Source organism: Empidonax traillii, unplaced genomic scaffold, assembly GCF_003031625.1.
Source record: "Empidonax traillii isolate 1590-97213 ecotype Southwest subspecies unplaced genomic scaffold, ASM303162v1 scaffold236:size2090792, whole genome shotgun sequence".
In the NCBI taxonomy this organism is placed as follows: Eukaryota; Metazoa; Chordata; class Aves; order Passeriformes; family Tyrannidae; genus Empidonax; species Empidonax traillii.
This window is the reverse complement of record NW_020955429.1, coordinates 1,815,649-1,840,516: the sequence shown is the minus strand read 5'-3', so window position 1 is coordinate 1,840,516 and position 24,868 is coordinate 1,815,649. Positions and strand designations below refer to the sequence as shown.

General features: G+C 49.3%; 1 protein-coding gene across 1 annotated transcript; it reads right to left on the bottom strand.

Annotated features, from left to right (window-relative positions):
- Positions 1-1,173: 1,173 nt before the first annotated feature.
- WNT11 (Wnt family member 11) lies at positions 1,174-23,878 on the bottom strand. Its single transcript, XM_027888340.1, has 5 exons — positions 23,743-23,878; positions 14,928-15,163; positions 14,135-14,412; positions 12,489-12,781; positions 1,174-4,128 (listed from the first exon to the last, which is right to left on the bottom strand). The coding sequence occupies exons 1-5, from the start codon at positions 23,823-23,825 to the stop codon at positions 3,954-3,956; spliced, it is 1,065 nt and encodes a 354-aa protein (XP_027744141.1). The 5' UTR covers positions 23,826-23,878; the 3' UTR covers positions 1,174-3,953.
- Positions 23,879-24,868: the final 990 nt, after the last annotated feature.

The window sequence follows — 24,868 nt, the reverse complement described above, 5'->3', positions numbered from 1 at the left end:
TGCTATAGGAATCTCTTTCCAGCAGGAAAAGGGATGGTTCCTCAGGGACTCTTTTATCACTTTCCTGCCAAAGACACTGTTAATTGTATTCAGATTTTTGCCTCCTTTCCTCACTACCCTTCCCCTCATCAAGGGCTTTTCTAGCTGCACATGAAGCACTGTGGACTATCTGCTTTAGCATGATTAAGATCTTCTGTTTTTGTGGACTAAAACAATCAATCAGATGGAAGTTTTTTATAATGACTGTCATTTGCCTACCTTAGGGAAAAACCTAAATGATATAAAACTGGAAGGGGATGAGAACGGGAGAGAATTCATCAGAAAAACACAAAGCCAGCTGGATGTATACAAGGTGCAAAACCCTCAGGTTTGGAAATAGCATTAAGTCCAAACTGTTTTATTAAATCGTACATATTTTTTCAAATCAATACATGATACAAAGCCACCAGCATAGTACTCTTCCAGATAGTTTGCCCGTTTCCCTCTGGGGTAACAGCGTAAGATTTTGAAACGACAGGATTTATGGGAAGAAATCAGCTGTATTTTCCCAGCCAGTGTAAATTAACATGGAGCTGGACCAAATTATAACAGTGGCTGGGATGTGGTAGGGAATGTTGTAAGAGAGGGACCTGACATTTCCAGGAATTAAAGCCATTTTATTCAGTGGCTGAAGGTTCTCCATTCCTTCAGAGCAAAGCCTGGTTGCTGAGGGCCTGGGGGAAGGAAGGAGGGATATATTTTCCTTACAAAACTGGTTCGTGACAAATGATCTCCCAAACAGCTTTGAGGCCACACATGCACCGAAAATTACAGAAACATGGAATGGTCTGGGTTGGAAGGGACCTTGGAGATCATCCAGTTCCAATGGGCAGGGACACCTTCCACTGACTGTGGAAATAACTTGGCAGCCAAGCAGGTACATTTTGCACCAGGAATTGCAGCTGAGAGCGAGGACACTTCTCTCTCCTGAGCTCTCTGTGCTCTGCTGCTGGGGCCAGGTGTGAAGCACCAGGGACAGGTCTGAAGAAGATACACCATGAGTCCTTCCACCAGCATGGTCCTGTGTTACACACTGTCTCTTTATTCCTGGTTGGTATTCAAAGGAAATGCAGTGTGCAGCTGCTCCACAGAGGAAAAGGGCCCTGGAACTCCGAAGTTATGGCAAAAGTGGTGCAACAGCTTAAACCATGGGCTGGGGCCACACAGGCTCTTTTCCCAAAGCAGCAAAATTCAGATGAAGCCCAGGATGGATTGTCTAAAGACAGCAGAGATTTGGAACCTCCAAACACTTCAGCCACCTCAGGTCAGCATCTCCAGAACAGGCACAAGGCATGAGGTACCCCAGGGATGAGGTTCTGCTGCAGGTCCCTGTCCCACCTGCTGGACCTGCACATCACACCCTCCCTCTAATGCTCTGCCAAGTGGCAATTTCTTCTGACATGAGAAAGCCACTTGAGGATCACAGGTCTGACATGGGAGGAGTGAAATGCGGCTGAAAAAATGTACCTACAGAGCATTTCTTCCTTTTTATTGTTTTTTCACAAAGCAACAGACTCAGGACATCAGCAAGGGAGCAAGAAAAAGACTCATTACAGAATAGCATTGAAATGCTCAAATTTTTCTTTGGTCAGAACATCCCTGCCTTGTTGGCTTCATCAGAAACTGGAAACAAAAATAAAATTCCTCAAAAGAACGAGAGTAGACCATTTCTTTACGAATCAAAGGAAGCCAGATCCTAGTGCTGGAGAGCAGTGGGATTTGTGCCACCAGCCTGTCTGCATGTCAGCCCAGAGACACCCAGCACTCATCACACTGCACTGCAGAGACGTTTAGTCCACCAGCTTTTATGGGGTGACAATAACACAAACCACTGACAAACCACCCAAGGCCCCTCTTTGCCTGCTCATGGCTGGGGGAGGGAAGGGGGCCAGGAGACCAAACCCATCACAGCAAAGCAAAGGAGCTGAGGAGAACAGAATCTCTTTAATTTTGCCCTGACAGCCCTTGCTGCTTTTCTCCTCCAGCTCCCCAGGGCTGCTCCACAGACATGTCAGAGGCAGTTGGCCCCTAGGGAATGGCTGAGGAGGGAAAAAAAGAGAGCTTGGAGAAAGGTTGCGGTGTTACTGCCACATTTGCCCCTAGGAAAGTGCCAGTGTCCTCCTGCATTCTTGCAGGAGGGATTTTTTGGCTGCTTACAGCATTTTGCCTGGGGAATGATGTGAAGGCCATCACTGGCTCCTGGAGCAGCATCCTTCCCCAAGGTCATCTTTCCTCAGTGGGACACAGAGCTGGATGCCCACTGCAAAGAAAAAACAGAGTAAAGAAGGGAACCAAACCTAAGCCAGAACCTCCCCTGCTCAGCAACCCCTGTCCATATGCAGGAGCCAGGAGCAAACCCCCAGGGGAGGAATTAGTCCTGTTTGTTATTAAGCTCCTCGGGGGCACTGGGAAACATTCCCAATGAGAGGGATCACTGATAAAATAGCAAAACAACGACGGTGACTCTTCCCTTCTCCCCATGCTCAGTTTCATTGTCTTGACTGTATCTTGGCTAATTCTGCTCTGAATGAAGAGGCAGGGGAGGCAGGGAATAAAGGAACTTCTCTATCCCACGCCAGCAAGTGCCTCGAGCCTTGCTCTTCTCCTATCCCTTGGAGGAAAATCAGAGCTGCTTTCCAAGCAGGAAACTTAATCATCTAACATTCTGCTGCTGCACCAGTAACTTCAGCATTTATTTCATACTATGGGTAATGCTTGTTTATAGTATATAGATATGTTTATGTAGGGAGTAGAGTAGAGGAAAGCACGAGATATAAATATTTCTGTATATCGGCGTACAAAAGGAAATATTTACAGCCACAGGTAGTGGTTCTCTGCTGTGCCAGGGCAGGGCCACGGGAAGGACTGACACATTCCCACTCCCTTCTGCTGGGAATGGCTGCTGCCCTCCAGGGCTGCCCTCCCTGCAGCCAGGACTGCTCCACTCTCCACGGGTTCTCGGGGTTGGACCAACAGTTTTGCTGAGGGAAAAGAGCCAGTGGCACATTTCCCCAAGGACTCGATGGCCCAGGGTGGGACAATGTCAGTGACTAAGGGTATCACACCCAAAGGGCAAACAGAAAGAGAGCAGAGGCTTGCTTTTTGTCTTCCTTTCCTGCTGGATTCTGACTTTACTTTTGTTATTGTATCCTAACAGCCCCACTACTGTCTCATGGGCCCCAAAAAGTCCTTCTGAGGCTGCCCTACACTCCCTGCCTCCAGGGGCTCCCAGTCCCAGGGGACATTTTTCATGGCTGAATTTGAACACCCATCCAGCCTGGACAAATCAAGGACAGCTTTTCCTGCAGCAGCAACTTCAAAGTCGCAGACCTGTGTAAAAAGAAGGTTAAAATGAGTTGTTCCTTTCAGGGGATTGACCTGAAATCTTTCCACCTTTATCATTCAGAGTGGATAATTCCCTGCTAAAAATTAAGTCTCTGGTAACAAAGTTATTGCTGAAAAGTTGTAGTGTTTTCCCTTCTGGGATGGTCCCAATGGAGACTAAGTACCTGTGCTGGAAGGCACAGGCAGTTATTGTCAAACAGGAGTTGCTTTTCTTCCCCTGGGGAAAGTTTCTACTTTTGTTTCTTAGAAAACTGAGGCACTCGATGGCTGGACATCACTGGCAACCACAGGAAATATTTGTGAAGGAGGTACCATCCCAAATGAGGCTTCGTCTTCTCAGAGAGCATTTTATTGATGGGGGAAAACATTTGTGGGTTTGTTGCTTTTTTGGTTTTGGGGGTTTTTTTGAGGGTCTTATTCTTACTGGTGAGATTGCTTGCTTTTCCTTCTGCCAGCTTCCCTCAAGTCTGTGTCTTTGCAAGATAAATGACCTCTGGCCAAGCAATGTTTTCTGTTCTCTGGGTAGTGCTGGTGCTGCTGTCTCAGCTCTGGGGGGCAGGGGAGGGTGTTCATTTGCACACATATCTCTCGACAGTCCTCTCGCACTTCTTGCAGGTCACGTAGCAGCACCAGTGGTACTTGCAGTGGCACCTCTCCACCACTTTGTCCATGTAGGGGTTGTACCCTCTGCCACAGCACATCAGGTCGCAGCTGTCACTCCCATTGGAAGTCTTGTTGCATTGTCTGGAAGAAAGAAGACACTGTGAGCGAGTGAAGTTCCTGCAGGGATTCCCAAAGCACTGCCCTGGGGTGCTGCTGGGCCTCACAGCTCTGCAGGGTCAGGTCTACCTCAGCTGCATAAAGCACATGGCAGGAGGGAGCACCCAGCCAAGCAGCCCCCCACACCTTCCAGGGCAGCAGGGTGACCCCCAGGTGCTGTGACCCACATCACCTGCTTTGACACCCAAAATCACACTGAACTGCTGCTCTGACTCCCAGTTCAGGCTCCTGAGCCTGCCTCCCATACAGGCAGACAAGTGAAGGTTTTGGGATATCTCCCCAACAAGAACTCCTCTTCCCAAGCAATCTGTATTCCCAGGCAGGCTCCAAAACCGTCTGAAAGGAGCTGGAAGAAGATGACACCCTAGAGAACAAACCCTGCTGTTTGTCCAGCCCTCCCTAACCTGTAAAGGACGGAGGAGGAACCCTGCAGCCACACAGTGTTTGCACAGGCTCCAGGCCAAGCATCCCAGGCTGGGAAAGATCCCGAACAGCCACTCTCCAGCACTGATCCTATCAGGGCAATCACAACCAACACTAGCAGAGCCACACTTTTTCCCCCCTTGATTGTCTCCCAGCACGGCATGAGCAGCCCCACAACACTCCAGGTCCTGACCCAGGAGCAGGAAGCGTGGCAGGAACACAGGACAGGATGACAAGTCACCAAATATCACACGGACTTCCACTGCTTGTTTTGCTTCTGCTTTTAATTAAAGCCAGACCCCAGCGGGGTAAGTCGGCCCGGCCCTTGTGTTGGGTTCCTTCGTTTTTGTCTGCTTGCAAGTGACTGGCTCGAGCTTTTCAGAAGCAACCCCTGAACTGAGGAATGCCTTTCACTGATCACCATTCCACAGCTGGGCTCAAAAACCATCTATCTCATTCTGCTATGATACTCCAAGTTGGGTCACTGGACATGAAAGCACGCCAGGATGAGGAGAACCATGTCCTAGAGATGCTGTTTCCCCATGGACTGTAAAGATAACCCAGGGTGGAAATGTCAGATGCTTGCACTTCAGGGTAACAAATCTCACTATGTACCCAGCACCAAGGGGCTGTGAACTTGATGGAGGCTTGAAACTGCTGTAGGAAAGGTGGTTTGTGGAGTGGGGGAACTGCTGACATCTCTCCTAAATCTTGTTCTGTGCGGCTATTTTGGACAGAAACACTCTAAGGCTGCTTTGGGGCAGGGAAAGGACAGAGGAGCATGAGCTGAGCACACCATTAATGGATGAAAACAAATCCATGAGATTTATAGGAATTCCTCATGAGGTAATGCTTGAGGAGAAGTTACTGGATTAATGAAGTGTTGAGATTTTGCTCTTGTTCTTCCTTCATTTGCTTCTGCCTCCTGTTTGTTATTCTGCCTCACATTCCTCTCCAGGTTCAATGTTTAAAGCCCCCCCCCATATCCCCCTCATTCGGGAGTGTATGTCAATATTTACAAACCTTTGAAAGCCTCCAGCAGAGCCGAGTCTGCAGCGCTCTGAGCGTGTTTGCCAAGCTGAACCAAAGGCCCCGTTACTGCCCCTGAGAGCCAGGGCCCCTCCACGAGGAAACCTCCACATGACTCCTCATAAATGTATTAGTAAATGCATTAAATATTCAGAGCAAAGGTTCAAATACAGGCATGTTGACATTAGAAGAAGGGAGGGTGTTTGACAACCTTCCTCAGCTTTGCTGGGGGATGGAAAGGTTGAGGTTCACCCTGGGAGGATGGGGAGCTGCAGCCTGGTGAGGGATGTGTGGTGCATCTACACCAGGCCAAGGAACAGGGACCCACTCTGACTCCAGCTCCCCACTGAGGCTGCTCACTCCCCAAACACACCAAGCACCCAGCAGTGACATTTACCCCATCCAAACAGACTAAAACTCCTCTGCCTGCTGTATTGGGATTCTCCCTTTTCCCACATCCACTCCTGTGGTTTGCCAAAAAAAAAAAAAAAAAAAAAAAAAAAAAAAAAAAAAAAAAAAAAAAAAAAAAAAAGACTCCAGTAGGAGATAACACCTTTCCACAGCCGTCCCCATGCCTCCCAGTCTGGATCAAAGAAAGGAAAAAACCAAAATCTTTTTAAAAAATCCTCGAGCTTCCCTCAGTTTGGTATAAGGAAACGGGGGCATTGTGGATGGATGAGCTGAATAGCCAAAACAAAGCCTTTGACCCCATCCTGAACCTAAATGGGCCTCTAAAAAGCTTTTCTGACAATGGCACTAAGCAGAGATTTTGTTTTCTGTTTTAAAGTGTAAGCCTAGATGAATTACGCTCATTTTTTTCCTTAAACAAGATAAAACAGAGATGTTTCAACAAAAAGCGAGTTGGGGAAGACAAAGGAGCCCAAGGAGCAGAGTTTGCCCACAGAAGCTGCCCTGAGCAGCTGCTCCCCGAGCCCAGGGCTGGATCCCACCCGGCTCCCGCTGGTGGGTTAAGTTCAATCTCATTTGTTTTGGGCCTGGTCCAGCACGATTCCAGCAACCCCGAGAAATGCCCTCCTCCTGAGCCTCGGAGAGAAAACACGAAGGAGGAGATTGCATCTTAACACAACACCGTAACCTCTGCGAGCACTTGGAACGCTGCTGGAAAACGATGCTCCAGCCGCAATCCCAGCCAAGGGCCTGGCTCAGGAACAGCCTTGCACATTGTCACAGCGCTTTTCCCGTCTTTATGTAAGAAGGGAGGAGATCAGCCCTGCTGACCAGACAGATCCCACTGAATGTGCTGTCCAAAATCCCCTCTCTGCAGCCCTCATTTGCAGGAACGCTGCGGGAACCTTACAGTCCCACCGTGGGGAGGGCTCCCAGGCACAGACGGGGAAGGACATCCCAGCATTTCCCCCACACAGAGACTGGGGAACTTGATTTTAAAAGCTGTGGGGAGATCACAGAATCACGGAATTACATAGGTTGGAAAAGACCTCTGAGATCCCTGAAGTCCAGCTGTGAACTTAGCCATGTCCCACAATGTCACTGTGGATCCCAATTCGCTCTGTCCCATGAGCAGACAGAAGGACAGATGTTTTTTTGGTTGTGCAGCTGGTACCTGAGATCCAAACTGAGGCCAATCTGTGCTGTGTCACCCGCAGTTATGACAGGTGATGACAGGGCCAGGCTAGAGGTGCACTGGAACCTCACTCCATCAGTCCCATTGAGAAGGGGAAGCTGCTTATGGGGACATAAGAAAAGTCACTCTGGGGCACAGGGACTGCCTGCCTGGCCCAGGGCACCTCCCAGTGGGAGAGGGAGATGCTGTTAAGGGAGGAGAACACAAATCTGACCCCTTTCTCTAGTCCTGTTTCTCACACACCACCAGCACCTGGGCTGCTGCATTAGGGATGATGGAAGGGATGTTCCTTCCCTGACATTTCAGTATCCTCCTGTGGGCATCCTGGCTGTGTGCTTCCCTCAGCCCTTTCTGACCTCAGGGAAACCATCTGCCTCCACAAACTCCAGCAGCTACAAGCCCCAGAAGACAGAACTGCTGTGTAAAGAAGTGATAGATTTTTTTTTTTTCTTTTAAATCCAATTCCTATTTATTTCTTTGGTGCCCCTTGATCCACGAATGTCAACTAATGCACAGTATATAAAAGAAAGAAGGAGAAAAATAATTTGAGTCTCTCAGGAGGTATGCAACACAATGGACATTCCTAAAAATACATCAAAGTCCACGGCCTCATGGAAGATTTTGAGGGCAGAATCTTAACTACTTTTAAATTGCTTTCTCATCCCCAAGGAATGACTGAGACTGACACTGAACAACTGCACGAGAGAGAGAGTTATCAATAGCTCATGTCAGCGAGGAGATGTCCAGGGACACCCTGGAACCAGCCTGGATTTTCATTAATGAGGAGGAGAGAGTGAGCTTAAAAATGTGGGATAACCCTGGGGCAGAAGGACTGAGGATGTTCTGCAAAAGTGGATTAAAATGCAAAATAAGCACCACACTTCGAGAAAGATCCAGATAAATGTGGGAATGTTCCCAGGAGAGCCAGAGGAGCAGTTCAGAAACTAGAAAACTGGAAAACGATGTAGGAACTGATTCAGGGAAGTGTGTAAGAAGAGGTGTCTTCCCATCTATAAAAGATTATTGCAACAAGGAGAGAGAAGAGAGGACAAGAAATTGTTAAGTTTGATTTTAGATTATGTTTAGTTTGAATTTAGATTAAGGAAAATGTAACACTGAGGACAGTAAAACCCTGGAACAGGTTGTTTGGGGAAACTGCTTTTAAGAGCAGAAAAACATCTTCAGTAGCAGCCTAGCTGATCTCAGTTCAGCCTTGCTCCTGAGAAGATCAGGATCCATGGAAGATCGTTCCCAGATCCAATTTTCCCTAACTCCAATGCCATTTTGATGTAGAGGGACTAAATGCATTAAGGAGAGCTGGATTCATTATCCATTTTTCCTGTGTGAAATTATTCTCTCTATCGGTAAATTTATCACTCACGATTCTGTTCAGGGAAATTTTATGGTGAAATCCAGGTCTCTCAAAGCAGAAAGGATTCAATCTCCTCCAGGCATTTAGCTGAGAAAATGCAAAAAAAGCAGAGCTGGCCCAGCTCCTGAAAAGGGCACCAGCTGCAAGCTGGTGTGGGGTCACAGGTTGGACTCAAGGACTTCATAGGTCCTTTCCAACTTAACTGACACTGTGATCCTGTGATTCTCTGGGCAACCTGTGCCGAGCTGCAGCACATCACTGCAGTCTGATTTCTGCAGAGAAAGAGCTCCTTCCTCCTTCCTGTCCTCAGCCTGACTCCAGGCCTGCTCTGGGAAGGCTCAGTGAGAACCAGCTCTGTTATCTCCGCAAGGCTTCAGGAGCTGGGTGCTTCTGCATGCATGGCAGAATTTCCCGTTCCTTGGATTCACTAAGGAACCTTCAGCAGCCTTTGAAACATGATACACTGCACTCTACTGATAAAAATATTAACATAGTTTTGCTTCTTTTCTCACAGAAGAGGTCTCAGTTTTGTAGTCTGCTATAATTTTTCATTTACTCTCAAAGCTGATAATTAATTTTTCAGGCAGGAGAAACTGAACTGAAGATGAAAAAGTGCTTTTGTCCAAGAAAGCTCTGAAAGGGGAACATTTACATTTTTTTCCCCAGTGGCTGATCTGTTGTATTGAAAGCTGTACAATCCACTTGCAGCTCCACAGATCAGCTTCTTTAGGTTTTCCTCCAGACCGTTTTTAATGGTCTGTGGAAGTTTGATGGTGGGATATAAGCACACAGAGTTTGGCTGCAGTCAGTGTGACAGCAGCAAGTCTTGTTTGCATGAGACTTGGACATGGTTGCATAAGTCAGCTCCTTAATCAGACCCTGAGCACTTCAAAGGGGTTTCAAATCTCAGGTTTAGGTTTGGTTCTCTGCCTTTGAAACCTGGATACATGCCAAGCACTTGCAGGTGTGCAGGTCTCCAAACCATTTCTAATTTCAACCAGCTAAGAAAGTCCAAGGTGTCCTACAAGACATTTCAGGCTTGTTCTGAAGAGAGCTTTGAAATCCTTTCAGCAAAGAGCTCTGAAAAGCTTTTAAGTAACTGGGCGCACCTTTTCCAAGTGGGTTTTCAGGCAGTCCCAGGTAATTCAATTCCCTTTCCTGCCTGAAAAGCACACAGTAAGTCTGCATAATGTGATCCCTCACATCAGAGAGATCATCCATGAGATTATCCCTTTCTCCCACCTGCTGGAGTAGGATTGTTCCCTGCAGCACATACTGAAAACCAACATGCCCAAGGTGTTCAAATGAACCACCAACCTCTGACCTGCTCCCAGTGTGCTCTGACCAAGCACCTCACATGGGGAGAGGGAGGGGGGATATGAGACAAAACTGATCAATTTTTGTAACAAAAATGCAGCAATACAAATATATTAATCCAGGAACAGGAGAAGGGGTTGTTAATGGGGCCTTCTCCCATCTGAATCCCTTTGGAGGCAGAAAGCAGGGCTGGAAAGATGCTGAAGATGCCCAGCCTGAAGTCTCCTGGACTGTGGGGATAGGGGAATACACAGTAACACCCCATGGACTGACCTCTACACCTAGAAGAAGGCCAAAACCGAAAAGGGCGGGTGGTGGAGAAGAGAGAAGATGAACTAAGGGACCATTACAGAAAAAAAAAATCCTTTTTGACTGCGTTTGCCATAAAAGACCTTAAAAAGAGCCTAGTGGGAAACAGAGGGATGTCCCTCCAGAAAATCTGAATGTGCACAGGGGTAAAAGGTTCAGATGCCTCCAGGACCTGACTTATATACTAAATACCTGTTTGAGCTATTTCCATGTGAGTGTTTTCACACCTCTGTGCAGCAAGCAGGACCCACATCTTTCTGAGCCCTCTGTACCAGCACCCTTTTTATGCTCCTTCTCTCTCACCCCTGTCACTAGGAACTATCTGCAGCCCTGCAGCAGGCTGGAACACAGCCACCACATTCAAAATGCAGTTTAGATGTCCTCTTCATGAGAGGAAAACTGCAAAGGGAAAAAGGCACCTATGGGAGGATGAGATTAGGGAAGATCCCCTCTCTGTCCCCCGTTCCCCCCAGGAAGAACGGGCCAATCTTCACGCAGTAAGTGTGCATTTTACACATATTTCCTCTGCTAATTTAATGCAGTGAAGGGGCTGCTGTGGCTTGTGTTGCACGTGCCAACTTGGAGACCTCAGGCACCTTCTGGAGAGCCTGCAGATGGACTGGGATGAAAACAAGCCCAGCTACACCATGACCTTAAAACTGGCCCTGAGAGACGCCTGCGGCTCAGCACGGGCCTGTCTCACCCTCCTCCCCTCCCACAGCCCTCTCATCCTGCACATCCGAGGAGGAGGAGTATTCCTTGACAGGCTCCTTTAGAAAGTCATCCCCTCCTGCCCAAATATCTCGGTCTCTAAATCCTCCCTCCCCGGGGCCGCGGCTGGCAGGCCCACAATCGCTGCTGTCGCCCCGGCTTGGATAAAGGGACGCCTGCAATACACATTTCCCTGTCCCCAGAAGGGGGAAAAAAAAATAATCATTCAAGGCCTGGACATATTTTTATCCCTTGCTGGGATAAAAAGTTGAAATCTGCCGTAAAATGAGATTAGATGAAGAAGAAGAAGTCGTCACACCTCCCCCCTGCCTTGAAAGGATTTCAGCTCGTGGAAAATGTTTTGCTTGGCAAATCTGCAGTGAATTCAGTTTGGTTTTGACACAACCTGTTCATTTCACGCAATTCCTACAAAACTCACTTCCAAATAACCTCCACCAGTTTGGTTTTTTTTCATTTCAACACAGAGTGGCACAACAAAGAGGTCTTTTTCAAGACACAAATAAGTCAAAATCTGTACAAATCCACAAAAACACCAATTCCACTCAGATGACACTTTCCCTCAGAAACCAGTTTCAATACATGCTTATCCCCTGCAACCCTCAGTGACTCCTAAACATCTTCACTTGGTAATTACTGTTCCACTGCTGGGCTGGAGATGAACCCCAGCCGGTGCTCCCAGCACAGAGCAAAGAAGAATTATGAGAACTATCTAAAGAAAAGCAAACCATCAAGAGAGCAACTAATGAGACAGGCTGAAATTCAGCCACTGCAGCCACCTAACAAAAAATAGGAAAACTCTGGAAACACACAATTGTTTAGCTGTTGATGGGTCTGCTCTAGAGAGATCAGGCTCTGCCCACCTAGAGATGCTCAGGCTGCTGAAATGCCCAGTTAGTTTGTCTTGGATGAAATTCAGCAGATGGTGGGAAGAGACAGGCATGTCTACTGCCTGTGGAAGGGGACAGCACCCTGCCCATGGGAGGCTGGGCTTGGCCATGATGCCCCTAAATCTCTTAATATTAATGAGAGAAAGAAATTCCTCTGCAAAGCCACAAGCAGTACAAACACACCTGGATTTTGGAACTGCAGTGGAAGAAAAAAAAAATGTAAAAAATCACCTTTGTAGTTTTTCAGGCTATTTTAAGGCTGTATTGGAGCACTGGTCTTGATTGGGTTAATATTTACCTACTTAGAGGAGCCTTAGAGTAACAACTCCTCTGATCAGCAGTGACTGCAAGAAATGACTGAACCCAACATAGTGTAAAGCAGCTGCTGGATCCTTACAGGTTCCTGTGGAGGTGACCTGAGGGGAATTTCAGACTGGATCTTGTGCTTGCCTGGGTGATGCAAAAAGTATCAGAAGCCCTACCTTGGCCACAGCCACCATTAACAGGACTGGGCTCTGTAGACAGATATGTTAGAGATGTTCTTTACCCACAGGCATGTGCTACTCCCCAGGGACTCACCCCTTATCCATACGTGTCCCCCCTTCCCTCTCTGGGGTCAGGGTGCAGGCAGCACCCACGGCAGAGCCCTCACCTGTCCTGGGTGCCATGTGACCCCACTTTCTCGTTCTTCATGCAGAAATCAGGCGAGCTCTGCAGGTAAATCAGCTCTGTCTCCTTAACTGGCCTGACATCAATATCCTTTGGCACGAGGTATTTGCGTGTGCCCATGGGCCGATGAACGACCTTGGTGGCAGATAAATACTTGTTTTTGAGGTCCAGTGCAATGTCTCGCAGCTCTTGAAGGCCTTTCCAACAGGTCTTGATAGAGCATGACCCAGAAACTCCATGGCACTTACATTTCATTTCAAGAGAGGCTTTCAAGACCTGCAAAAAGGAATGCAGGAGTTAGGAAATGCCCTTCTCTTACCTCCACACATCCCACAAGCTTGCTAAAGAAGGCCCTTTCTCAGCAGGGACTGCTATAGAGAAGGACTGCTGCTCTCATTTCTGCACAGTCACTCTGGAGCAGCTACTCTGCAAAGGGAATGAGATCCCACAGCTCCCTGGTGATCACTATCAGCCCAGGACTACTTTCACCAGGGCGCCTTTGCAGCTAGCAGACAGAGTAGTATTTTGAATTTTGATCAGATATCTCCATTGGGCTGCATTTCCACCCCCCAAATTCCTTAGGAGCTGAAAAATCAAAGCACTTCACAAATAGGTCATTAACATCCATTTCAGCCTCCAGCAGCTTTGGGATTTGGCAAGAGAAATGTCATCGCTGTGATGAATTCAGGGCACTCTCACTCTGCCTTTCTGCTGATCGTGGGCCCAAAAGAGCCTTTTACTTTGGTTTTGCCCTGGTCTCCTTTTGGTGGGACAGGGCAGATGTTGCCAGGAAGGGCTGAATGCACCAGCCATGGCAACGCCATGTCCCAGACAAAAATCTGCCCTTTGCAATTGGAACAAAAACTCAACACATTACAGAGGTAAAACAAAATCAAACAAAACAAAACAAAACCCCAAACCAAACAGAGTGGGAGTAGTAGAACAAAAAGACCCAGGGGAGGGAAGCTGAGGGTGGTTGTGCTCTGCAAAGGGGCACTCAGCCTGTAGCTCACGGTGCGCTGCCAATGAGCTCAACGCACTCCAAGTTCTGTCTGCACAGGCAGCCCCGGAACAACCAGGGTGTGTGGTGGGAGCAGCCCCAGAGATGGGTGCAGAGGTCAGTTTTGCAGTCCCCCACGCACTTGTCCAGCTGCAGGAGGGCTGCTCTCAAGATTTGCACCTCAGAGCACACCCACTGCACAGCATTATCCCTCCGCTGGGTGTGAGCTGCTAAATGCAGCTTCTGCCAGACACGAGAATAATCACCAGCAAAGCAGCTTGAAAAGGAGAAGAAATCATCCCTCCTGGCTGCAGGGATGGCAGGAGGCAGCTGCTGCAGTTGCTGATCCTCCACACTTACACAGAGCCCCTGGAAACCCAGCACCCCCCACACCTCCTGGGTCAGCAAGCCAGAGCCACTCCTGGCCCTCAGGAGACAATGAGACATCCCACCCACGGTCACACAGGGCTGATTATGGCATCTGGGGCCTCCTGAGTCCCAGGGTGACTAATAGAGAATTATCAGAGAAACCTGCTCCTCTCCCTGGCTGGCAGAGACACTGAACCTCACAGAGCCACCGACCACTACCGATGTTTGTACAAGTACAATAACTCTCGTGGATTTGTTACCTGTCTCCCTACTTCACTGTTGTGCAGATGCATCAGTTTATTGGCTTGTGATCCTGATTTTTTCATCTTCATGGGAGCATCTGAAAATTTGGACCCCATGATAAGACCATAGTTGAGGTTGTCTGCACATCCTCCCCATCGATACCCAGGTCCAGGTGTCTCACCTGGGATGGGACCACAGGAACAGCCAGGGAGGTCCCCGGTGGTGCAGGCTCTAGCAATGGTGTGGCTGATGGCAGCAGCAGAAAGGGCATACACAAAAGCTGACTCCCTTGTGCCTGCAAGAGACAACAACTCCAGCTCAGCCCCCTGGGCCAACATTTCCCAAAAAGAGACCCACACAGCTTGTGCCCCACAGAGCAACCAACACACCAACTCACTGCAGCTGAGATGTCCCATGGCATCACCAGTTCAGAGCACAACTCTTCAACACAAATCAACATCCCATCAGGGAAAGCAGTCACATGGATTAATGCAGCTTGTCCACTGTGGTGTGACCTGCTCTTGGAGCATCTGGAGTAGCCCCTTCATGGACTCTCCCGCCTCCTTTTGCCCCTGTGCCCCTCCCATGACTCCTAGTGGGATGAGCAGACCAGAGTGGTGGTCTGCTTTGTAAGAGCTGTGGTGTCTTGCACCCAAGAGCTCCTGGGCAGGACGGGCACCCTGATGATGAACATGTTTTCTGTTCAGTCCCTCCATGTGCCCTCAGCAGCAAGACCCTTCCCCTCCCCAGCACACACACACACACACACACTGACTCTCCTCACTGCCACCCCTCCTCAGGACTGCTTACCTCTCTCTAGGTCCAGCAGGTAGTTGGGAGCCAGCTCAATGGAGGAGCAGTTCCAGCGCATGTCCGAGAAGGTTTTGCGGCAGGTCTTGATGACCTCCCGTGCCGCCTGGATGATGGTCTGCATCAGCTCCAGGTTGCTGCGGCACAGCTGCACCTGGGACACCACCAGGCCCTCCAGCTGCTTGCAGTGCTGGGTCTGGTTCAGGGCCAGAGCCGAAGGGGTCTTGGACAGAGCTCTGAGGAGACAAGCACAAAAAAAAGCGTTAAAGCATGTTTAAAAGTTGATCTTTAGGTCAGTATTCATTTCGCCACCCACCACAGGCCAGTGGCCTGTGCTCACCTGAAGCTTTCTCTAAATAGGGGCCCAGTTTCAGCTGGTGAGAAAGACAAGTAGTTATGAGGAGTGATTTATCTCCTTTAAAGAAGGCATTTAAGGCAGGTGGGAAGAAACCCCCTCCAGAAGTGCACATTTCCCTCTGTTATCGAGGGGAGTCTGCACAAAGCTCCTGGGGCATGTGCCAAGTTGACTGAATGTGTAAACCCTATGGGAAGGTTTTTGCTGAAGAATGAAGAGGACAGACCTCCCAGCAGAGTGAAAAATGACCCATCAGTTCCATGATAACAGAAAGCTGGATCCTCCAAGACTGTGGCACTCAGGGGAAAAAAAGTGCCATTGGTGTTATCAGTGTTTTGCATTCAACATCTGTCTCACACACTCTCAAAGGATTATGCTAAATGTCATATAATTAATTATGGAGAAAATCCCCTACAAGGCCCAGGGAAAAGCCACCAAATTTGCAAAACGTGCTTTCAGTTAGAGTTAAGGCCAAGGGCCTCCATGATCCCATCACTGCTGCTCCTAGGTAAGGGTTTCTCTAGTCCCCAAAAACCACAGAGCAACAGCACCATGAGAGAATGTGCAGAGAGAGCACCATGGCCAAAACAAGGAGGGACCCACCAATCCCAGCACATGAATTACCATGGAAGGAAACAACAGCATCCCAAGACCCCGTTGGTTCTTCTGGTGTCCGACTGCCAACTTTTCCAGGTTAAAAAAGCAAAAAGCAAAAAAAGAGCCAATGCTGCCATGCCTCGTGCTCTTCTCCCCCAGGCACCCACAGAGATCAGCAGCAGCCTGGTGTGTAACTCCCTTTGTATCTTTACGGCCTGCTTAGGGTAGCCATAAATGTTATTCCTTCCCATAAAACAACTTTCTAGCTGGCTGCATCAATAACTGGCATCTGATCCTGGCAACACAACCACTTTAACACGTATTTCCTTCTCTCCTTGTTAAATGTGTTGCCTTTCAGTTTCATCCCAAGCCATCTTGGTTAGTTTGGCTTATTAGCAGACACATTTCTGGGTGCATTTCACTTTATGGCTGTAACATGCACATCCTTCACAAGTTAAATGGGATGGAAACAGAGCTAAAATTGAGCCCTAACCAAAACAGGGGGTATAAGCTCTGATCTCCTGCTCTCAGGAAAACCAATCTGTGTTCCACCAGCTCCCTCAAGGTTGGCTTGAACCAGCTGCTGTGTATGTTGGAGCTCTCTCAGGGCTGCTCTAAGTAACCCCCACCACTCCTCCAGCAGGGTAAAGCCACAGTCCTTGCTAGGGCCGAGCAGGTCTGTACTGACAAATTCGCAGGGAACTGGAGCTTGGCATTTCTGGCACTAGACAATCAGTGGCAAAGCTGGAAGGGAAAGCCCCACTCTGCTGGCTGTGCAAGCACAAACATCACACACGTATTTGAAGAGGTCCGTTCAACACCCTGCGAACAGAAGTTCTGGCCAGTGAATTTCAAGGGAAAGGAAAAAGTGGTGGGCTTGGCAGGGTTGGGTTGTTGGTTGGCCTCGGTGATCACAGAGGTCTTTTCCAACCCAAACAATTTATAATTTAATGGTCAGGAATGCTGCCCTGCAGTTCAGCTCAGTGCCTCACACACCGGTGTCCATGAACTGCTCCATGCTGGGAGAGGGGCACCTCCAGAAGGCAGCTCATCCTGCCTCAGATGTGAACCAGGACAGAAGAAAGCCACATCTAGAAAGCAGTTTGCCGGATGTGCTTTTGAGACCTACAGTAAGATAATATCATGCCTTAGAAACACTCCTTTTGTGCGCTGCGTAGGAAACACAGGCACTGAGCTGGGACACACACATCTGGACTGTGTAAGCACAGAGCTGGGTGAGATGTGTCCAACCCCCAGCACTTGGCACCAGGGACCTGTGAAAACTTATTCCAGAAAGCCTATCAGCAACTCCCAGGAATGGGCTGCAACACAGATCAGGCAGGAGGCCAAGGCAGCTCGGCAGTAAGAGAGTAAAAATGATAAATACTCCAGCACAGCACGTCCCAGCAGCCAGGGAAGCAGGCAGGGTGTGGCAGAAGGGAGAGAGCTCCATAGCCCGAGCTTCAGGCAAAGGAGGAACATTCCAAGGCTCTGAGAGAGGCTGTACTATGGGGCACCAGCTCAGTTTTCTAAGCAGAGGTGCCATGTTATCACTTGAGAAGCCTTGGGATGTTCCACCTGGCCCTCCAGAAGGATCCCATGTATCTCCTAAATCCTGCACCCCATTTTATGGTCCTGTATAGAGACCTTCAGCACCTCTAGGGGACCTGGAAGGCCACACCGAGGCACCTGTATCTCACCATTACAGACAAGTCACAAACAGCAAAAATAACCCCTGACAGGTTGGGATGAAAGCTGAATTCAGGCTGGAGCTCATCCCCAGTGTGGAAAAGGGGGATGTGATACAACGTGACTGTGTTGTCACAGATGGCCTGAAGGGAACACCTTTAGAGAAGCAGGTTTTCAATGCAGTGAGAAGAACACTGGCCCCATGGAAGAGGGAAAACCACCTCCCGTCCAGTGAGAACTCAGTAAAGGGCAGCAGTGGCTGTTTCCCCTTGAATGAGCCGAGCTCCAGGGAGCCCACCAAGAATAAAACTCCAAGATGCAGGAAGGTGTTTTCTGAACATCTCCCAGGCCTGAACTTCATGCCTTTGCTTGTGAGAACCTGTAATTGGAAACATCTCCAAGTGCTGGGAGGAAAAGGGGTAATGGAGATGGAAAAGAAAACTCAGTTACTGCAGTCCCTCACCGAGACCCAAAAGTGCCTCTATAAATCACAGATCAAGAATGTGAGAGGCCCAATAGGTCATCTGGTCTATGCCCTGGAGGGGGCACAGGTTAGCCCAGTCTCCGTCCTACATTCAGAAACATCTTCTACATTCCATGTCCCTTAAGAAAGGCACCACCCTTCCCTGCTCCCTAAATTCCAGTAACATCAGAGGGGGGACAGCCACCCCCTGAAAAGGACACTTGTGGGGCAATGGAAAGAAAAACACCTTCCTCCAGGAGAGTCTGGTCCATGGTGGGATTTGGTGGTGGGTTTCTGTCCTATCTTCACCCAGTCTCCAGGGATCACCAGCACTGGGAAGGAAACTGGAACCAAAGGGGCACAACCAGCCTGAACAAAGCAGCCCTGAAGGGCAGAGGTAGCAGAACAGTCCTCAATCTGGGAATACATCCCTGACAAACATCTTTCTGTGGGCTCACACCCCTTCATCTGAAAGAGGGTTTTACCTGCTGCCACTCTAGAAATGCTGGGTTTCACTGCTTCCCCGTGGTAGCACCGTGCTCCTCTCCCCTGACTCTCCTGCCCCATCCTTCACTCTCCGGAAAGATGAGGACAACTGAGGGCTGGTTGTTCCAGGGTTTTTTTTTAGATATACACATTTGACCCATCCCTTTAAATAAACAGGCCCCAAACCAAACACCTCCTGCTTTATATATAGCATAGCAGGGCTTTCAGTTGAAATTATGGATACTGACAGAAAGCCATAAACATAATTACAGAGGAAATATGATGCAGGGATGAATCATGACATTCGTTTACTCTTTTAATTATCTCAGGCAGTTAATAAATTCATTTGAAAACATGAATGCTCTGCAGTGTTGGGTCCTTTGAGAGGTATGGGCCCATTCTTGCAGGTCTGGGCTCCATGAGAAGACTATTCATAGGAGCTGCACCTATTCATAGGGAGAAGCACCTTCAAATCTCAGCAGGTTATCAGTTACAGGGTCCACTGTGAGTCAGACATTGCTCCTGGTCAAGCCAAAGGGAGAAAAAGCTCCCTGAACTGAGCAGTAAAGCATTGGTGCCCTTTAAAACACCCTTAAAGAGTGGAAGCATTTCTCTCTCTGGGGGCATCTCCCCATTCTCCCTTGTGTGATGTGATCCAAAAGTCTCACAGAGGGATTGCTGGTGAAACCCTCAACTTCTGCTTCAGATTGCCAGCTTTGCTCTCTGCAAAGTCACTGTTTTTTATGCCTATTCCTAAACCCCTTAATCTTGCAGGGATTTGGGTGAAACAGAAAGATTTAGACAAAATTACATGGCTGTGGAGGGTGAAGTGTGTGGTAAACTTTTAATAAAGAGAGGCAGTGATTGAGGGGTTTTTTTTGTATTCGATCTCGTTGAAGGTTTTTAATCTGCAGGAGCCTCGTTTTTTCAGGCTTTCATCTGGAGAAGGCTTGCAGGAGGCTTACTTAACCTTGTCTAAGCTCCTGGGAGTCAGAGGCAGCCCATGCCCCTGCCACCCTGCCCTGCACCAGTCCTGATGTGGGGACCGCAAGTGCTGGGAAAGACACCACATCCCCTGGTAAACACTTCCACTGCTCCTGCAAAGCCTTTTCAAACAGGGAAGCAGAATTTATGTGGTAGAAGAAAGAGGAGGAAGAGGGAGAGAAGGGGGGGTGGGAGAGGAACCAGCCCTGAAGCCAAAGCTTAAAATAAGAGCTTGCTTGCAGATACGGTGCCAAATGCAGCTCTGGCAGCAGCGGGCACAGCTGACTCCCAGCCCAAGCCCGACTGAAGTCAATGCCAGCAGAGTTGGCTCCCCGAGCTCCAAGAAGGCCATGGAGCTCCGTCAAGTTTTCCTGAGCTGCCTACGGAGCAAGAAGCAAACTTCAAAGCCGTGCTCCCCTCCTCTGCTCACCCCCAGCCCCCTCCCCTGCTGTCCCCCCCACCCTCAGCCCTCTCCCAGCAGCTCATCTGGCAGCCTCTGTGCCAGGCAGACGGGCTCCTTGCCGGCGCCCTGTCCCCCTGTCCAGCTCCCTCCCACCCCTGCCTGAGGGAGAGAGGCAGGAGCTGCCGGGAAAGACGAAATCTTTCCATTTCCCACTCTCCCCCCCGCTTCTTTCTGCTGGCTGCAGAAGGGCCGCTCGAGGTTGGTGGGCTGGGGGACATCCTGTGTGCACCAAAAGAGGCGTGGCTCAGCCACCTTCTGGTTCTGAAGGGCTGTGATTTAGCCCTGGGAATTGTGCTGGAGCTGGGGACGGCTCCGGAGTGCACGGGGCATGAGTGGGCCACCACGACAGGGACGTCCCAAAGGGACTAAGCTCCACCTAAAACTGATGGAATTCCTAAGGCCAGCTTTTGCTGTCATGGGCTTATTCGGCAAGCCATGCAAAAAAAACCCCAAAACCAAACAAACAAAACACCCCACTAGCTGCATTTGGCTTCTTTACAACCGCTTTTGCCCCGAAGGTGACACTCAGCACAGAGGGACAGAGGAGATGCCAACCCCTGTGGAGGCAGAAGTGCCTCCAAAGCTACTCGGTGCCTGGACCTGCCAACATCTGCAGCCTCCGCGGCACAACTGGCCGCAGCTCCCTCTAGTGCTCATCTAGTTTTCAGTTCCGCCCAAAAAAGGTTGCTCCAGCACCCGCCTGGCCAAACCCAAGCCCGCCTGGGAAAGCAAAGGGGTTTCAAAAGGAGACGAGAAGGCGACAGAGTTCCTAGATGCGCTGGCCCTAAAACATATCCCGCTGACACCAGTGGCTGCCTCACCTCCCCCCTCCCCCCCCTCAACCACCAGGACACAAGACAAGCCCTGAGGACCACAAAACAATGCAACCCCCTCCACCCTCTGCTTTAGGGACGGAAAAGTGTTTGCCAAAATAAGACTCAAGGGTCTCATATTGCACTGAAGGGAAAGGGTGCCTCCCCACAGCACCCTTGATGCAGCGAGAATCTGCCCACGCCCTGACTGTACACCTGAGGAGCTCTCTGGAGCCCGGGTGGAAGAGCAAGGACATGTTTACAAGATGCTGACTGTCCACGCACCTCGCTGGAGGCTTGGGGGTGCCCAGTGCCAATTGCCAACAGCTGGGGGACCTGGGCCACACAAGTCATAAAAATAAGCCAAATAAAATGAATAACTTCTTTTTTTACCCTCTCCCTGCTTTTACTCATTTACGGGGATATTTGTGTTACAGGGGAGTCCTAAATGGATGAAAAGCTTGTTTTCCTTCTCCCCCTCCCCCCTGCAATTACATCACGCACCGAAACAAAATTGAATTTCCTATCGCTCGCCATATCAGTCGCTCCCTCCTCCCCAGGCTGGCGAAACCTACGTCCTTATCTCCCCCTCCCCTCCCCAAATCCCCTTTGAAGCTGGGCTCTGGCACCGTGCCTACAACAACGGCACAGCGGGCAGAGCAGGGAGACCAACCCACAGCCGAAAACATCCCGGAGCACTTCCCTCCCTCCCCATCCACCAGCGAGAGAGAGGGAGGGAGGGAGCAGGTTTTGATTGCACAGCACCCGGAGGGTGAGTCTGGGGCTGGGACCGCAGCTCTGAGGCACTGCTCAAGTGTTTGGTTCTCTGTTCACCAAAGTGGGATTTCCACGGAGAGGCCCTGAGCCCAAAGGGAGAGGAGTGATGGGGAGCTGGAGAAATAGGTCCGTGTTTCCATAGGAGGTGAAACAGCAAATGGAAAAAAAAAAAAAAAAAGCCAAACCCAAGCATAATGGTGTGAAACCCGTCCGGCAGCACCCCCGGGCTGTGGGACAGGGAGGGAGGGCAGGTCCCTGCCAGGCGTGAGGGGAGCCCCGGCGGCACATCCGGACACAGCTCATGCTTCAAATGCCGCTTTAATCCCAGCTTTCATCCTCCCCACCCGCTTTTCCACAGGGGGGGGATACGTCTGCTGGGAAGGGGAGGAGCAGCAACTGCGGTGTTTTGCCTCCAGATGCTTCTCCCACACCCCATCCCCAAAATCAACCCCCTTGCAGCTTAACTGCTTCCCGGCTTTTGCCAGCACAGCTATGGGGGACCTTGCCCTGCCTTCCAGCATTTTTCATGTCCGTGCCTTGTCACCAGACTATCAGGCTCCCTCTGTAGCTCATCTCACCCCTGCCCTTTGGAGGAAGCCAAGCCTTTCCCTCCTGGTTTACACCTTGGTGAAGTGGGACTCCGATCCCAGCACACGGGCGAGCCCCCGCCACCCAGCCCTGGGGCTGCACCAAGTGCCCTGCAGAGCCAGGGCGCCACAAAACAGCTTCCCTTCTGCCCTGCGGGGAAACAAAGGCTGCAAGCGAGCCCCACGGGCGTGCTGCTAAACGTCCTGCCCTGTGGGAGGTGCTCCATATACGCAGAGCTCAGAACCTTAATGCTGAGCTCTTAATGCTGACCTTAAACACGGGAGGAAGCTGGCAGATGGAACAGCTGGGCAGTGTAACTGAGCTGGGCTGACTGCTGCAAGGTGTAAAACCAAGCCAGTGAGGAGCAAATCACATCCTGACTCTTCTCTGCTTCCAAGGTGGTCCTTAGAGCGTGGAGCCACTCAAACAGTTCCCTGCAGCCCACTGCATCTCCAGAGAACATCACCTGCTACTGCTGTTGGATGTCTGCGTTTGGAGAGGGTGAATGGCCATCTGGAACATCCCCTCTCCCCTGACTGCGTGCTGGGCAGTGAAAACACTGGCTCCAACAAGATACCTGAATTTGCAGACATCCAAATTTAAGAGAACCTTTATAAAAGGTGGCATGAAGAGATCCTCAAATGCCAAGGATTGGAACAGTAGAATGGGAATTAGACATAGCACAGGGTCTGTGGCAGAAGGAGCAACAAAACAGGAACCTCTTGTCCCAGTTTCCCCACCTAACCCAAAGATCTTTGCCTCAATGCACAACACAGTCTTCCTGGCATTGTATGTTATTGGGCTTGGCTTTTACAGAAGATGCTCATTTGAGGTGAAGCCACATCCTCCTATTTATTTTGTGCCCAGCTCCAAACCCAAGTAGAAAAGACAGATCACTCACCAAGGACATCAAACCAGATTGGTGCTGGAAGGGCTTGTTTGTTTTTTTTTGCAGTAAGCAACTAATTGATCGCTTGCTGAAGCCAAGAAATGAAATAGGGATGTTTTCACTTTGTTTGCAGTGGTATTACCTTTACGGAAACTCAATCCAGACTTGACCACACTCCCTGGTATTTCTTCACCCTCCTCCCCCCCACACTCCTCACCTAATTTTTAACACCCTTCACAAAATCCAAAGGTTAAAAGGTCCCCCCCAAAAAAACATGTTATCTGTCAAGCATCCCCTGTGGTTAGAGATCAGTGGCATTATCTCAGCTGCCTCTCCCACTGCTCTCAGCTCCTACTCAGCACGACCAGTGGTCCTGGTGGGAGAGTTCCCCAGCAAGGCAGGAGCAAACGCCAGAAACTTCATTAAGTGGCTCATGTGAGCTGTTCAAGTGGGTGCCTTTCCTTCGGTATCAATGTGGAGAAAAAAAAAACAAAACCCACAAACCCGAGCCTAAATCATGCATATTTTGGAAAGAAAGCTGAGACACATTGTTAGCACAAGCCTCTAGTACAGACACTTGAAATCAATGAATGCCTAGAGAACTGCAGTGCTTGCTGCTCTTTAAACAGCTTTACAGCAGTTGTACAAACTGTAAGAGACCAGCAATGCCCAGAAAAACATAAAAAATGCAGAGACACAGCCAGGTACTTACATCCATTTTATCCCATAGCAAAGCCCCATCTGCAGGATCAGCGATAGAAAACCAGCGAAGAAAAATCGCAGACTTGGCCTCATTTTCTCCACCTTTCCCCTCTTGCCAAAGGAAATCAGCTTCTCCAAGGAAAAATTAAAAAAAAAAAATAATAAAAAAAAGTTTTCCTAATTTTTCACACAGCGTTATTTCCCTTCAGTTTGGGTATTGCTTGTTCTCGGAGATGAACCACCTGAAAGGAGAGGGAGAAAGAGCCCGAGCTACGTTAACTCTGAAGTTCAGCAAGTCGTGGCCAGAGAGAAATCCATTACCCCAATTGCGAAGGAGTGGTTTATGAATCACGAAAAGGTTTGGATTATCCCCTCTCAGTCCCCTCCTTTGCCAAGCCTTGATACAACCTTCGAGTCAACAGACAGACAACCCGTATGGCTTGAATTACCCCCTGAGTTATGGTCTGATTGTGTGTTTCCATTTAACCCTGCACATGGCAAGACTTCATTCGCTGCTTCACTTTAGGGGGGTTTTTCAATCCCCCTCTCCAAAAGGTTTGTACAATTGCTCGGGGGCAAAAAAAAAGGTAAATCTTTAGAGTAGTTCAAATCTTCAACTATTCATCTCTCCCTTCCCTCTCTCCAGATTTCTTTTTCCTCCTTTTTTTTTTTTTTCAGAGGAGACAAATTATAAAAACTACATTTCCCGACTCAATGCAGGTGCCCGTGCCCTGCAGATGTTTCGCTCTGATCTGTTACAACAAATGCGTTTTACTCTTTCCCTTCTGCTTTCCTTCTCACCTCATTAACTCTGCCTCTCACTTCTTCCAAGTCCTCGGGCACCTGGATCTCACGGAAAAGGCTGCAACTTCGTAAACATAAAATCCCATTTCTGTCTCCGGGGAGCAGCCGGGAGGAGACAAGAAAGCTCTCCCCTCCTTTTCTTTCTGTTGCTTTACCCTTCTTCAGACCAAACAAATAAACAAACCAGGTGCAGGGCTTAAATTCTTAGAGGGGTCCTGACTGTCTCCAGGGCACGGCTTGCTTATTTTAGCAGCGGTATTAATAGCAGTAAATGGGTTTCCCTTCGGTTTTTCACTTCAGACACGGCTCCGGGCTGCTTTTTGTGGGCTTTG

Excerpts from the sequence above, each read along its gene's own strand:
- WNT11 (XM_027888340.1), bottom strand. The coding sequence starts at position 23,825 with ATGAGGCCAAGTCTGCGATTTTTCTTCGCTGGTTTTCTATCGCTGATC. Across the intron at positions 15,164-23,742 it reads TGCTATGGGATAAAATGGAT|AGCTCTGTCCAAGACCCCTT; the intron begins GTAAGTACCTGG and ends TTGTCTCCTCAG. Across the intron at positions 14,413-14,927 it reads CCTGCTGGACCTAGAGAGAG|GCACAAGGGAGTCAGCTTTT; the intron begins GTAAGCAGTCCT and ends TGTCTCTTGCAG.